Source organism: Cotesia glomerata, linkage group LG1 (assembly GCF_020080835.1).
Source record: "Cotesia glomerata isolate CgM1 linkage group LG1, MPM_Cglom_v2.3, whole genome shotgun sequence".
Lineage (NCBI taxonomy): Eukaryota > Metazoa > Arthropoda > Insecta > Hymenoptera > Braconidae > Cotesia > Cotesia glomerata.
This window is the reverse complement of record NC_058158.1, coordinates 24,549,754-24,566,116: the sequence shown is the minus strand read 5'-3', so window position 1 is coordinate 24,566,116 and position 16,363 is coordinate 24,549,754. Positions and strand designations below refer to the sequence as shown.

Here is a 16,363-nt window from a genome sequence, read left to right as displayed (position 1 = left end):
GACTTTATTTACTTAAAACTCTTCAAAATTTATCTTTTATGTTATTCTATAAATTTTTTTATCAAAGTTTTTTTTTATAAGTTTAAAAATTAATTAAAGCACGACAACATATTATTTTCAAGTAATGAACATAAGATTAGTTACATACTAACTATTGCAATAATTAATGAGTGCTTAAGCTTTAAATCTGGTAATGAACCGCGAAAATGTTGGTATAATTGTACCACATCATAGAATCATCTCTGTAAGCATCGAGAGCATTTAACTGGATTAATGTATATCTTTCTCCAATTCAAATGGAGTTTGAATTATTTGACTAATTTTAATTTAAATAACTACTCTCTGTTTATTCAGCAATTCAATTGTATGTATTTTTCAGTGACATTGTAATTCCTAAATCTCGAGCTATGCAACAGAGAAGGATGCGAACAGATACTTCAGTAGACAGTGAAGATGACGACGCTTTCTTTGATTCTGAAGATGATGAAGATGAAGATCAGGATGAAACTAAGTAAGTACCATTGACAAATACAAAATGAAATTAAAAGAAACTAATTTTAAATTGCGTTATTTGTTCACCTTCTTTTGTTTAAAAAAAATAACTAGTGAGTTGACCTAAAACTGTCTCAACCCAAGGCGACACGTAAAATGCAAGTGCTACATCTCGTTATCGACCCAAATGCACCTTTCTTTATATTGTGTTTTGAGTTTTTTCACAAGCTCCAAGTAGTATTTGAGAAACAAAGAACGGCTTGTTTTAGTTCGGCACAATTTTTTTCAAATTACTGAAAAGACAATTGTCGACATTTTCAATTTACCATTCACTAAAACAATCTCGAATAAACTTTCAAGATTTTTTTTAAAAAGATCTATTTTTATCAGCGTGCAATGCACACCTTGAACGCCAAAAAACCTCGGATTTTTTTTACTTCTAAAATAATGTGACGACGTCATGCACTTATATTAAATTACTAAACTATAATAAATAATAATTGATTTATAATAAATGCTATCAAAATAATAACAAATACCATTTCAAATAATAATAAAAGCTATGTGTCTAAAATTTTTAAGTACAGTAACTAATAATTTCAACTTCATTGTTCATCATTTTGCACGTTAAAGATTATGATATGTAAAACATATCAAGAAAGCTTACTTAATTTCTATAGTAAAAGAGTTTAAAATTAAATGTTGCCAATGTTAATATTTACTACATAAAATAGTAAATTTTAACCTTAACGATTTTAGTCAAACTATAAATATTGACTTAGTACTTTTTACTGATTGAAACTATAATTTTTAACAAGTGATAATCTGATATTCACCATAGTAAACGTTATAAGACACTTTTTTCAATATTAAATTATAAATTTTGGCTTTTACATTTTTAATATTATGCTTTGTAATATTTAATGTTATGCTGAGTAAATTTTACAATTTAGTTTTTTCCATGTAAATATTAATAAAATATAAAGTATTAGTAAAAATAATAAAATATGTTGTAGAATATTATTTTTAGTGAGAAATTATCAATTTTCAAGATTTTTGATTGATTAATCTCCTTTAACTTAGTTAAAACTCTTTTATTAGCGTTAAATAAAAGTATCTTACAAACAAAGATATATTTAAAACAATTTCTAAGAATATAAAAGTTAATATTTAAGCCTATCAGCCTTTAAAAAGTAAATGAATAAAAATCCTTATTAAAAAAATATCTCATACACTTTACACACCTCTAGCATGAACGCCAGGGAGTTTTTAGCTATTTTACTTTGCTAAATTAATACAAATTTACTTAGTATAATTAATATCCTTGAATTAAGTTAAGCCTTTTATACCGCCTAGTAAAGGAGCATAAAAAGACAGATAAAAAAATTTAAGACAGCCTGTAATGTTGTGTATGTACTACTACATATTACACAGTAAATACGCACAAGTAAAAAGATTACTTTAGAGGCAGTAAAATGTCATGGTTTTATCCAGGCTGTGACCACAATTTTTAAAGAAACGAAACGAATGGAGTAAGAATAACGGTTAAAGGCGCGTGAGTATATAGTAAGCTTACTCGGCAATAAAAGAGGCGACTACCCTCCTACATTATAGAAGCGAAAGAACAGTAATAGTATGACAGGTAAACTATACTAGCGCATATATGACTAAAAGACAGAAGAAACTTATTCTGCTACTTCTTCTTCATCTCATCTTACTTTACTTTTTTATGAATCTCTTGCTTGGTCTCTTTGTTCGTTCTATTGTTGAACAGACTCAAGAAAAGCTGTTTACCCAAAATGTAAAGATGCATTCATGTATTACTTACGATTCTTAATTTAAACTACTTACGATTTTCTTTGTCATTATTTAAGTAATTTTTTAAATTTTTATTTCTTTCTAAAACTTCAATTAATTTAATAGTTTTGTTCATTGAAAAAATTATAATTTTCTTTGACTTTGAGTTGCAAACAATTTGTAGCTAATTTTAGCTTTATGGAAAGACATTAGAGACATTTTTTTTTTTTCATCATAATCCATCACATAAAGAAATTAGACGCTAAAATAAGTATAAAAGTGAATACAAATGTTTCTTGTGCTGCAATCCTTGACTTTTTTTTTTTTATTTAAATAGTTTGTGAAATGATTTATATGATAATGCTATTTTAAGTACTCATTGTTATTCTTTAGATCTTTATTTTTCTATGCTCTTATATAATATTTAAAAATTTCCTTTAATAAGTATTTGTGGTAGAAAAAAGTTTTTGTATTTTGAATAAATAACAGTTTTTGAAACACCATTCTATCATTTTTTAATTGGGTTATTTCTATTATGTACAAGTGAACGAGCATTTTTATTATAGTTTTTTTCCTATATCAAAAATCAGAATACATGTTTTTTAAAAGAAAAACATAATTAAAAAACATGAAATTTTTGTATGAATGCTGTTGGAAATATAACATATAAGTATTTCACATTCATAGAATTCTATCAACTCGGGCGAATCAAAATGTTTTAGTCATTGAAATCATATACATGTCTTTATGAATAGTCGAATACATATAGAGCATAAATATTAGTCTTGCAGAGAAAAATTCGTATTAAAAATATCCATATTGTAAATATTTTTTATACTGAAAATAAAGATTAATGCAACAAAAAATAGTGTTTTGTTTCTTTTTTTTTTTTTCTTATAATGAATAATTTTACATTCTCATCAAGATGTATAGATATTATTAAAGTATATAAGTTTCTTAAAAAAAAAAAAAAAAAAAAAAAGGAAATATTTCAGAATTGGAAATCTTGAAAATACAAATATGGTCAATCAATTTTTCAATTTAATTCCATTTAACAGTAAAAAAGTTTAGTTTAAAAATTTTGATTACCATATATCGGAACAAAAAAATCATTTGAGTCATCGAATTGATATTACTTGAATTCTTTTTATAGATGTAATTCAGCTTATAGAAATTATATATTGTATGATTATTCACTGAAGTACAGTGAACTTTTAAAGAAGTTATTTTCTTTCACGTTTCAATTCTTCCGTCACTTGCTTACAAGGAATAAAAAAGATAAAACTCCGTAACTTTTTCGAGTGTATACAATAATAAATATAAACTAAAAAATTCAATACAAATAAGAAAATATTACTAACTCGATATAAAACTTTATACTGGCAAATTTACAATTTTCTTTGGCGTAAATTTGACAAAAATAAAATTTTATAGAAATTAAAATTTTATTTTAAATAAAGTTGAAAGGCTTGAGACCTGCGGTGAGTTAACTAAATAAATGATAAGTAAAACTGTAGTGGATTACTTGAAAATTCACTAACTATGCAAATGAAAAATTTATTTTTTTATAAATATGAAATACTAGCAGTCCGCTCCGGTTTGGCATGGGTATTTAACATAAATTTTAAAATTAATTATAATATAATATAGCTTATAGTGTAACTTCCCAACAGTGAAAGAATTTTTCAAATCGGTTCAGTAGTTTCGAAGCCTCTTCAATGTAAACAAACAAACAATCAAATCTTTCCTCTTTATAATATTAGTATAGATAACAAAATACTTCGACAATTTTTTCAAATTTATCGTTATTGTTAAAAATTATTGTGCCTTATTCAATTTATTTTATAGCTATAATATATTTTATTTGTAGTGAAAAATGTTTCTATTTGATTAGTAAAAAAAATACATTGGCTGATTGTATTACTCTCAATTTCATAAATCATATTATTAAATTTATCTCAGAAATTTTTTAAACAGCTCGATAGCAGAGTAGATTTTAGCATCGAAAGTAAAGAGCTTTTACAAGATGGCAACTTACAAATACATTTTTTTTTATCACATATCACAGTTCTATCAAGTTATAACAATTATTAGATTTATCAAAAATTTTTCAAAGAGGGTATTAATTGAGATAATTATAGAAAAAATAAAATTAAAAAAATTTTTCTTCTATTTTCATATGCATCAAATCATAATTAAGCTCCATTATGTGAAAAAAACTTATTGATTTAGCTTAAAGTTGTTTTTCACTCAACAGCCGATGAAAATTCCAAATAAATAATTTTTGTTATTATAATATAAAAGTAATTTTATAATAGTATATTGTGCAACAAGTGCGACAAGTTGTCGATTGCCCACGAAAGCGAAGTTGAACGCACGAGCGAAGCGTGTGCGGTCATTCGCTTGAGTGGGTAATCGACAACGTCGCACGAGTTGCACATACTATTTTATATTACAAATGCGGTGATATATGTGGGTAGAAAATAGGGGTCCAGGGGCGAAGCCCCGGCGGGGGGTTGGGGGGGGCGGAGCCCCCCCAGTCCCTAAAAACAAATAAAAAGTTAAAAAAAAAAAGAAACAAATATATATCAGATAATAAGTGCAAAGTAATTAATATTAATTAACAAAAAATAAATTTATACACTGAAACAATCAACACATAAAATTAAATGACATTAAATTTAGCTGTCACTACAATTTTTTAATTTTCTTTAACAAACAAATTTGTTCCAAAAAATTATTCATAAAAATTGTATTTTTTATTTTATAAAATTCCTACATGTCAATTTTAAAAAAAATTTTTTCATGTCATAATTTATTTTTTCCAAACATTATTAAAATTATCATATTTCTGCTAAATTAATTTTCATCACAATTAAACAGCTTAATATTAATAAATTATTTTTACTTTCGTTACAAATATGAACTTTGTAATGCCAACCTCACTTCTTTAATATTGACAGTTAGATTGTGTTTTTTTTTTTTGTTATTTATTTTAATTTTAGCAGTTTTCACAGTCAATTGCATGTGACAAGGATAGTTTGAGTGCGCCAAGAATAATTTGCGTGCGACAAGTAAACTTGTCGCACTCAAATAACAGTTTCATTAATGAAAAAACTCACGCGTAATTTTAAAATGGGCAAATGGTTCTTTTTCAAACGCAACAGCGAGCGTCAAGATACTACTTTTCCCGCATGAGTAATACAAAATATCATTATTCAGTACTTTAACCATAAATGTCATTTATTTATTATTATTCTGAATTCATAATAATTAAAAAATAAACTAGTTATTCGTTAATTAATTTCTCTCAAAATAACCGAAAACAATGAAATAATCCTTTCAGTTGCCTCCTTAATAATAATTACGTAGAAACTACGTCTCGAAAATCAATTATATTATAATATTAAAATAATTACCCATTTTCAGATGTCAAGAGTGCCCAGTAGTGAAACCAAACTTCCTCTGTGGAATTGACAACCGCACATACAGTTCCCCTTGTCGTCTCGAGTACCACAACTGTATTCATCATACTTCAGTCCACATCGCGTGCAAAGGATTCTGCCCATGCAAAGGTAACGAACGTGCTACTCCGTTAATAGATATCCGAACAAAAACAGTTTCACTGTAAAAAAAATCGCGCCAAGTCCACGTTCATAAGACTATTAAGAAAAAAAATTTTCTTATTTCTTTACAAAAAGATATAAAATAAAAAAATTAAAAAATTCAAGTAACCGATATGATTGTATTTGATTTTCCGAAATTAAAAAAAATTTTATTGTAAATTTGAAAATTAAAAAAAAAATTTTGGAACGATTTAGTGTGCGTGGTTGCAAAATATTTTACTTTTAATGAAATTCGTAAAATCTATTTACTAGGACTTTAAAAAAATTGAAATACACAATGACGCACACCAAGTACATTCCAAAATTTTTTTTTAATTTTCAAATTTACAATAAAATTTTTTTTAATTTCCGAAAATCAAATACAATCATATCGGTTACTTGAAATTTTTTATTTTATATCTTTTTGTAAAGAAATAAGAAATTTTTTTTTTTTAATAGTCTTATGAACGTGGACTTGGCGCGATTTTTTTTACAGTGAAACTGTTTTTGTTCGGATTTTAGTATTTTTTGTAATTATAATAAAAATTTACAATTGATACCAACTTAAATCTCGCGTTGGCTGCATTTTTTATAGCAAACTATCCTCTTGAAGCTACAGTTTATGTAAAAACAATTCTAGCGCACCCTGGCGGATGTAGATGCAAGCTGTGAAATGTATTTTTTTAACTGTAGTTTCCCATCTATTGAAAGATTACCATGCATTCTCGAATTATTTAGTCTGTGGCATGTTACTTTTTACATAGAAAAAAAGTCAGGATCGAAATTTTTGAGCTTGCTATAGTTTGTGCTGATAAAATTTAATAATTTCAAGTAGATTAATTATTATAATTGAATATAATTAATTAATATCAGTAAAATAAAGCATGAATTACTAATATAAAATTTAGGAACAAGAAGTACCGTAGAATTAAATAAAATTTTGCAATCTCAAAATACCGTTCTGCTTACAGTAAACATATAGTCGGTAGTCTGGCGCTCCGTTTACAACGGATTTGAACGGAACTTGGCGCCAGATTCTACCGAATCTGTGGATGTCACTTCTTGTTCTATTATTTTATCAGTACCTGCGAAATTAATTTTCATACGATGAAAATTTTATTGAAACTTTTTAAATATTATAAATTATAACATCCGCAAAAACATAATAATAAATAAAAAAAATTAATCAAATAAACATAAGTTACATTTAAATAATATTGAATAAAATTTAAAAGAGAAATGTTGTACGAATAAAAATTTTATTGAATTTTATACAAATGACAATGGCATGTGTACATAAGTTATATAACACACTCGCCGAATAATCGATTCCAAATATATACGAGAAATTTTTTATTATTAAAAAGCATTTAAATTTTGCGAGCATTCACGCATGAATGTTCATACTACCACCCGGTGACACAACAATTTCTACTGGGAGTTATCACACTAATTGAATTTGCTCCGTTGAAACAAATGTTCACGCAGAATTGTTCTATCGCTGATCATGTCCATACGCAATTTGTACCTTTCAGCATTTTAGTTTTTCAAATGTTATTCACTAAATTTATTTTACTCTACAAATAACAGATTTCACTATATTTATTTCAATTAAAATTATTATTTTTATTACAGGAGGATCAGATCTTAAAGTACACACAAAAAAAATTCCCCCTACTAAACTTCAAAAGAATATTTTGGGAAAAACTGGTCGGAATCGCGATATTACCCTTACTCCACGAGATTTCAACTATGACAATCATCATTATCAATATCTTAAGTACAGCAAACGTCCAAAGGTATAATAATATAAATATTTTTAAGCGTAATATATATGATTTTCGGTGTCAATAATAATTAAGAGAGTATTCTACTTTTTAGGCTAAAAACTTACAAAATTTTTCAGTGTATTTTTTATCAGAGACTGGTTTTATAATTCGTTAAGTGTAAAAATATTTTATTGAACAGCTTAGACTTCAGAAGTTATCTAAAAATGATCAAAATAGTTCCAATAGCGAAGAAATAGTTTTACCAATCCTGAATTTTTACGATCGAGGCAACTGTTTAGCAGAATGAGACTCAAGCTATATCTTGAGGTATTTGCTAAAGCTCTAAATCTAGCCGAACGTAGAGATGTTCGGTTTGATAGTTCAAACATTCTACGTTGTCTTTTATAGAGATATAAATCGATTTATCGCCAATAATCCTGGTTATACTAATTCTTCAACTTTAGTAGGCAGCTTTGATGGACAAAATAAATGACTTAAGCTTCATTAAAACCGTAAAGTGTGTTTTGATATCAATCAAATATTACAATTTGATATTTAGGGCCAGTTTTTCAATCCGAGATAAAATTTTATCCAGGATAAAATGATTAAATTGCCAGTATATTTATATATATTATATATATATAGATATATTTAATTGGATAAAATTTTATCCTGGATTGAAAAACTGGTCCTTAAAATATTTATCAAAACTTTCGACAAAGTTTTAATTATAATCTGAACAAAATTTTTTATTAAATCCTGAAAAAATTCGATTGTTTCTCATAAATCGGTTCTTATCATGACCACACCCTAGTGAACTCAAATAGACCTTATTGCTACTGAAAAGCTATATACTTTCAACTCTCGTTGTATTTATTGAAATTTGTTTGGCTTTATTTGGTAAGGAAAGATATAATCTTATAACTTATAACTTTTCAATCGGAATTCAAACAAATTACCATTTCTAATCTTTTTAACTGTTGATACTAAAATTCAGTCATGCAAATTATAGTACAGAGAAACTTTTGCTATTTAGTCCTATTCATTTATTACGAATATCGTTATTATAACTTTATTATCTTCCATCAAATTTTGATAAAATCTTTTTTTTTTTTTTTTTTTATACTCGGATATTTTATTGTGCAAAAGTAAAATTTTAATTGAACTCATTTTAACTTCAACCTGTTCGGAGTTTCACCAAATTATAACATTTATTCTCTCCGTTTGTTTCAATTTGAAATAAAATAAATCCGGAAGGTATTAAAAAAACCATATTGGTAAAAAAAAATTCAATTTTTTTTTAGTTATCGGAACTATTACCCTACATAAATAATACAAGCGCATAGATATACCTGATATACGAACTTCCGTTCAATAATATCCACCCTCGAATAAACCAGGCAAGTAAAGTATCATGACAAAGTTAAATACCGAAAGTATCGGGCAGTTAATTTTAGGAAAGAAAAAAAGGGTTTTCATTAATGGCTTTTTTAAAATAAACATCAATTTATTTTTCCGGCTTTTTCTATTATCAATATTTTTTAGCACATTTAAATTATCTTATTCAATTTATTTGCATAAATTATAAAACTTCTAATAGAATAATTGGAGAGTTTATTTTAAAACTTTTTCCATTTTTATTTCTCGATTATCACATCTCGCTTTTTGTTCCATTATATCATTCTTTTCCGCAAGATAGTTATTTAAAAGTGGATTATATATGCATATATACATACAGACCTACTACTTTCTTTATAATAACCTGAAAAATAACTTTTAGAGTATGAAAAACTTAAAGCCACGCACTGTATTTTGTTATTTGACACTTTTATAACTCAGCTTGAATATTTATTTTGTGAAGCTAAACTTCATAAATGATTTAATGTTTTCAATATTTCAATATTCCGCTTGTTTAAATATTCAAGCCACTTTCAATTTCTTGATATCCGAATGATTTATTAACCTTTTCTATTTTTTAGGCTGGATATCTTGAGTAAAATATTGAGCTTTCTTTTATCTAAATCTAAATCAAGCGAATCTCAACCTAACAAAGCTAAAAGATATATTAAACCCACGGAAGTGCGAGAATGATTAAATGGATCATTAATGAAAGCTTATAAAAGATGAAATACAATTTAATATTTTATCAGACTAGAAATAATCTGATAAATTAGTTTTTGAGACTATAATATTTCAAAAAATATAAAAATACTTATTTATGATTAAGATTTTTTTATTTTGTAATGTAATAAGTCATTTCAGTTCGATTTATACTTTATTTTACTCCAATGCAGCTAAAGGACATCCGTAAGAATAACAAAAAAGAGATTTATCCCGAAATACCAAGCAAAGCTAAATTTATAAACTAAAAATAAAAAAAAATATTTTCAAGTTCTCTACAGCATTAAGGCTAGGCCGTAGTTAATGTATTTTGTGAAATTTTATTTTTCTAATTACTATTTGAAAAAAATTTTTAATAAATTATAATAAAACTTCCGCAATAGCTAGTTATATATTATTTTTCGAAAACTTCATTTTATTTGATTTCAAAATTTATTTAAGACGTAATTAAAATAGATTTACTGCGTTCTACGCTTAATACTAACATCTTGGGGAAAAAGCTGTGTAAAATTAACTCAATATTATCAAGATAAATTCCTTAATGATATTAACCAATAGCTTGAAAACAATTTCTCAGTGTGTTTAATAACTAATACACTGAAAAAAAAAAAAATAACTTGAATCAAGAGAAAAATCCTTGAATCAAGTGAAATTTACTTAAACCAAGAGAAATTTCTTAGTTTAAGAATTTTTTTTTACTTAAATCAAGAAAATGAAGTTCTTAAAATTATTTACTGAATTCAAGTAATTTTTTTTCCGTGTATGAAATAATTTTATTGTTATTGACCTTAAAAATACGATATTTTTCTTTTAATTTGTTTATTATTTAAGTTTCTCTTAATTTGAGATCCTTTTTTCATCTATGTTAGAGTAACTAGTCTTCGTTTGTTATAAAATAGAGCCAAAATATGTATTGTATGATAATTTACTAACTTATCTATTCACTGATTAAATGGCTTAACTCAATACAGCTAAAAGCGTATAGTGTTCAAAAAATGATTTATACAATGCAGAAGAAAAACAATATTTTAAAAGCTTTATCTTGAAAGTTTACCAACATTTCTTTTCCGAAATTCTTTTTGAAGAAAGATTGCATTTACGGTACATCCTAATACACATAAAGAGCTTTCGTCCCACAAAAAAGTAGATGGATGTCAGTAGAAGCCATCTGTACAAAAAAACTAGAGTGAACAAATTCAGAATGTCCTTTTTCGAAATCGACGATTTAATATAGCATTAAAAAAATTATTTTAGTATTAAAAAAAATTAAAAAAGAATAAATGAATAAAAGTTAATAAAAGATTTGTAAGTTATTATAGATCAAATACAAGAGCATCAGAATGAATTAAAAAATGTACAAAGCTGCCTGAAAATGACGTATTAAATAAGTTAATTCTTTTGTTCTTGTTTCAAGAACTGTGAATATCCTTCTATAATTACGTGAAATGTTTTATGGCTGAAGAAATTTAAAGTGGAAAGTTAGATATGCTTTATGGCATTCATGGAAGCTTTTTACAATTTTATATAGCATTAAAAATATTTAATTATTCATACTTTATACTATGTTATTATCACCCTGATCACAGTGATATAAAGTATAACTATAATAATATTTTTACTCAAAATTCTTTGATGTGTAAACTCTTTTTTATTTAAAAAATGAAAAAACAATTCAAATAATTAGCAACTTAATTTTAGTGAGAAATACTAAAAAATGTTGAAACATTATAAGTATATAAATAAAATTCTTTTCACACTTGAACTCAAGAATGAGGTCAACCGAAAAATAAAACTGAAATGTACTTAAGCTTATTTCGCCATAAAAAAATCTATACTACCTAGAAATCTCGGTATGAATGTAAATAAGTATAAGTATACTGTTAACAATGTAACAAAAGTACTGAAAAATAATATTTTTCCAACATAATTTCAGGGATTAGGAATCAACAGCAAGTACGAAGATGACATAAAGCATTCAATGAGTAACGAAATAAGTAAAAATCCAGCAACCTTGAAGCCTACTTTCGATTCCCCTGAAGCCAAGTTCAATCGATTACGAAACACAGATTGTCCACCCTCCTCTAGACCAGCAATGGCTAATCGATTGTTGGACTGGTTTTCAGTGGTAATGGCTGATGCTAAATACCGTCGTCAACACTCTAAGTCTAAGGGTAACATATTATTAAACTCTAAGTCTGTAACTAATAGTTGATAATTTTTGACAGAAGCACACACTTTACCCAAAATCCTTACCGTTATAGTTGAATCGAAGTAATTAAATGGCTACTAGAAGAGCCTTAGTCTCCCTGTACCGATTCCAATGAAAGTAATATAACTTAGTCTTAGGAAATGAAAACATTACTTGAATAATTCCGGGTTTCTACTTATATATAGGCCATTTCCCCATCGGATGCCAGCCAGAAGTCAGATGGATGTTTGGACATTTAGATAATGATGAAGATCGCCGAATCTCCTTGGCAGAGCTGTACAGCCTTGAGCATGACCAAAATGAGCCATGTCTCAAACCCTTCCTTGACGCATGTGATACTGATGGGTCAGTTCGATAATAATAATCATAATTATTATTAGTATAATGATGACAAAATTAGCGCAAATCCATTAATTCGTTTTAATTTTCAAAATTTGAATAGTCAATTATCGAATCGATTATTACAAATGAATAAAACATTCCTTCTAATGCTTCATGTTTTACTATCTTTCTGCTTTGTTTGGAAATTAGATCAACTAATGGTTTTGTCACGAACTTCGATAAATGACCCTTTTAGTTTTTTTTTTTTTTTTTTTTTTTTTATTTTAAAATCAATTTTTTCATCAATTTATGTATAGGCTATATTGTTATTTTTGTGGAATCTCGTTATGAAATTTTTTATTTTTTTTTACGCTCGAGCGTCAACTTCAAAGGATTTTTGATTCAATTTAATTCATTGATAAAAGCTTAAGACATATGATGAAGAGTTTTTTTTTAAAAACAATAATGGACTATTCATTTTTTTCAAAATACTATTTTATTTTATTTTATGAGAAACTATGGTCTTATAAATTGATTTTATATCGACATTCTTTTAAAATTGAAGTTCCAGCTATTTAAGGCCATGTAAAAAGTTGAAACAAAAGTTATGTTAAATTACTTATTAATCTATACTACTTTATTTGACAGTGCATTTAAGAGTATAATTATGATTTAGAAGACTTCAATTTATAATAACTGTGGGTCTTTGAAATTTTTTCTATAAAACTGATTATATAAATTTTTTATATACTCGGGAGATTTTACAAGTATTGAAAAGTTAAAACAAATTGATTCGCTATTTTAAGTTATTAAACTTCAATATCGAAAGAGAAAGTAATATTCGAATCGAATACTTCACGCTCTCTATTTATAAATATTGAGTATCAGTAAAAGCAAATATAACTGAACTATAACTCCGATATATTAAAGTAGTTAAAAATAAATTTCACCTAAAAATTTCAACAATGCAATTGCAAAAAATATAAACTTTGAAATTTATTATTGATTTATTTGTTTAATTTTTATCATTTTTCGTTTACATTTATCATTTGTTCTCATAATAATACATGCATACATAAATTTGATATAATGACTTCGATAAAATAAATGTGATGTCAGTATCAACATTATGTTTTTGCTGCTGTCTAGATGTAAATTCAATTTATCATTTATGTTAATTTATTATTATTATTTTTTGGTTTATGTACATAGCCATTGTACCTCGCTTATTTTTATTTCGGCTATATTGTCATCGGGTGATTTATTACCCGCCGATTTATTATTAAACGATTCGATTTTCTTCATAAATAATTGTGTAATATTGCTCACAGTGACATTTTCGTAAGTGGACCAGAATGGTGTGGGTGCTTTTCGAAAGCAGAAAGACCATGTGCTGCGGTTCGCAGGCGTTCTTCTCCTGATGTTGCACCAGCTTGCGATTCTCGAGGATATTATCGCAGTGTCCAATGTCATCGTGGACTAGGTTTGTGTTGGTGTGTCGATCCCCATGGTGTGGAATTTGCAGGTACTCGCACTCGTGGTTCCAAACCAGACTGCGGTAAGTGTACGTATTACTTTCAATATTTATTTTATTTTTATATTTTTTTTATAAACTACAAATCACTTAATTAATTAAAAAAAAAAAAAAAAAAAAAAAAAACTATTATTTACACAGATGCGATCGTCAGCAAGATAAGTAATGATGCTCTGAAGACCAATAGTGTAAACCTCGAAAATGAAATTAATGACTACGACGATGAAGATGATGGCATAGATTCTGCAAATGATCTCGAAGGTTCAGCGGATCAGCCCCTCGATTTTTAAACTTTTAAGTTTTTTTTTTAAATTAGTTATTTGAGCACCTTGATATTAATTTTATTTTTTTTTCTCCAAGAACTGATAATTAAATTAAACATAACAATCAATTGCTCGAGGTCTTCGTAATAATTATGATAATAATTCATAATAATTTTGTCAATAGTAAAGTCTGTTGAAGAAACGTCGAATTTAATTATCGTGAACTTTAATTAATTATAAATGCACCCCGCCGTCCTTCATTAACGTGCAATTGCGATAAGGGACGGTTTTAATATTAAAAAATCAGGTTTCTACACATGTTTTTAATTAATTATCAACATGTACACCAAACTGTCGTATTATCTTTACGCATAAAAATCCTATTTAATAACGTAATAAGGTAAAAAATTAAAATTTCGCATCAGAAACCACATTCATTAAACATAAAACTATTAAAAATAAAACTACCAGTAATTTGTATGACTTAATAAGTGTCAATGAAAATATTAAAATAAGAAAATAATTACAGTCGATAATACATTCCTTAAGTTAAAAAGTATGTATTAAGTGATCTTACTTGATATTATTTGTAATCATTAGACTAATAACGCCACAGATAATATTAATACTAAACACGATATCAAAACATCATTCATCTTCAGCCTTAAAATAGTATTAAAAATATTATTATTGTAATTTTTTTTTTTAAACTGCGACCATCTTAGTTATTAAAAAATCTAAAATATCAAATCGCTTAATCAATGTCGCATTAAATGCTCACATTCATGATCTATTTTTTAAAATTTATTTCTGCTGATAAAAGTGTTTTATTTATAAATTTATAGTAGCTACACCGTAAATAAGAATAATAATAATAACTATAATAATATTACATAATTATATATGGAACTAGTGAAATCACTTCTTGATATTTTCATTTATTAAAATCAGCGAATTAATTAAAATAGTTTATTTTTTAAAAATTTTTGGGTTTAAAATTTAAAAGGTTTAATTGGAATAAATTAATATTACATAAATTTTATTGTTAAATGTTAAATTAAATTGATGATACTGGCAAATCAAGTTAATTTTAATTTACAATTAATTAAACTTAACCGAAAATATTAAGAAGAGATGTTAGAATTTAATTTATTCCTGTGTAAGAATATCCATTTTTACTTACAACTTGCATTCAAAGCAAGTATTGTGTTAATATTTTAGATGAATATAGAATAAGAATAAAAAATATATATACCTATATATAAATATCTATATATAGTAGTAAAAAAAAAAATTGGTGTGAACAATGTGAATAGAAAATAATTTTAGAAGCAATGAATATATAAGTACAGCTAATGTCATCGCGTTAAGCTCTTCCGTCCCCATTAAAATTTCAATTTATTAATTTTAATGCCATTTTTTGTAGTACTCTTAATAATGCATGCAAGTAATTTAGACAATCGAATATTTTATTTAAACGAAAACGCTTGTTAGTTTATTATGTAATTTAAAAAATATCAAATCAAGAATAATTGTTACTTTTAATTCTCATTAAGTTTAATATTAATCACCTCCATACCTATATTTTAATAAGCTTAATTTATATTGTTTATTTTGTGACCCAACTTTTGTAAAAGCTGAATCAAATATGATTGTGAATCCCGACTATGCATCTTGCCATATTACTACGCAATAACGAATAATTTTATTGAAGACCTAATAAAATAAATTCGATTGCAAAATATTCAGTATTCATAAATACACCATATTGCGCATTGTATATAAAGATATACAATAAATAGGTAATCTTATAAATTATCTAATACACCATATTTCTATTATTATTGATTACTAGTAAGTAATGATAACAAAATGTGCTGAATGGAAAATTTTTACTTAATTTTCAAGCTACTGTAGACACCATATATGATTAATATTACAAATATGGCTGTAAGAATCCATTATTTAATAAAGATTGTTGTAGAAGTTTCTTTTTTTAAATATAAAAATACTATATCTATATATTATTGACCTTTTATTTCCCAAAAGTTCATAAGGTTATTATATTTTATTATACAATAAAAGCAACTATTTTCTGGCTATTAGCATAATAAAATAATATACGATTCAATGATCACATTAATCTATTTGTTGTTACATTCTAGAAATTTTATATGAAAAAATTTAGATGAATAGCATTATTATCCAATTTCAGGTTATTGAAGCTGACAGATAAATAATTCTCAGATAAA

The 16,363-nt window shown here is 26.0% G+C and overlaps 1 protein-coding gene across 2 annotated transcripts in view; it reads left to right on the top strand.

Annotated features, from left to right (window-relative positions):
* Nucleotides 1-14,963, top strand: part of LOC123258960 (proteoglycan Cow) — a 51,474-nt gene extending 36,511 nt beyond the window's left edge. The window contains exons 4-10 of one of the 2 annotated variants that reach the window (XM_044719224.1): nucleotides 380-511; nucleotides 5,719-5,864; nucleotides 7,530-7,693; nucleotides 11,718-11,955; nucleotides 12,179-12,338; nucleotides 13,646-13,872; nucleotides 13,990-14,963. In XM_044719224.1, coding sequence (XP_044575159.1) covers nucleotides 380-511; nucleotides 5,719-5,864; nucleotides 7,530-7,693; nucleotides 11,718-11,955; nucleotides 12,179-12,338; nucleotides 13,646-13,872; nucleotides 13,990-14,138 — 1,216 coding nt within the window. In that variant the 3' untranslated portion in view covers nucleotides 14,139-14,963. Of the gene's footprint in view, nucleotides 1-379; nucleotides 512-5,718; nucleotides 5,865-7,529; nucleotides 7,694-11,717; nucleotides 11,956-12,178; nucleotides 12,339-13,645; nucleotides 13,879-13,989 lie in introns of both variants that reach the window. The other variant, XM_044719219.1, reaches the window with a different exon arrangement.
* Nucleotides 14,964-16,363: the final 1,400 nt, after the last annotated feature.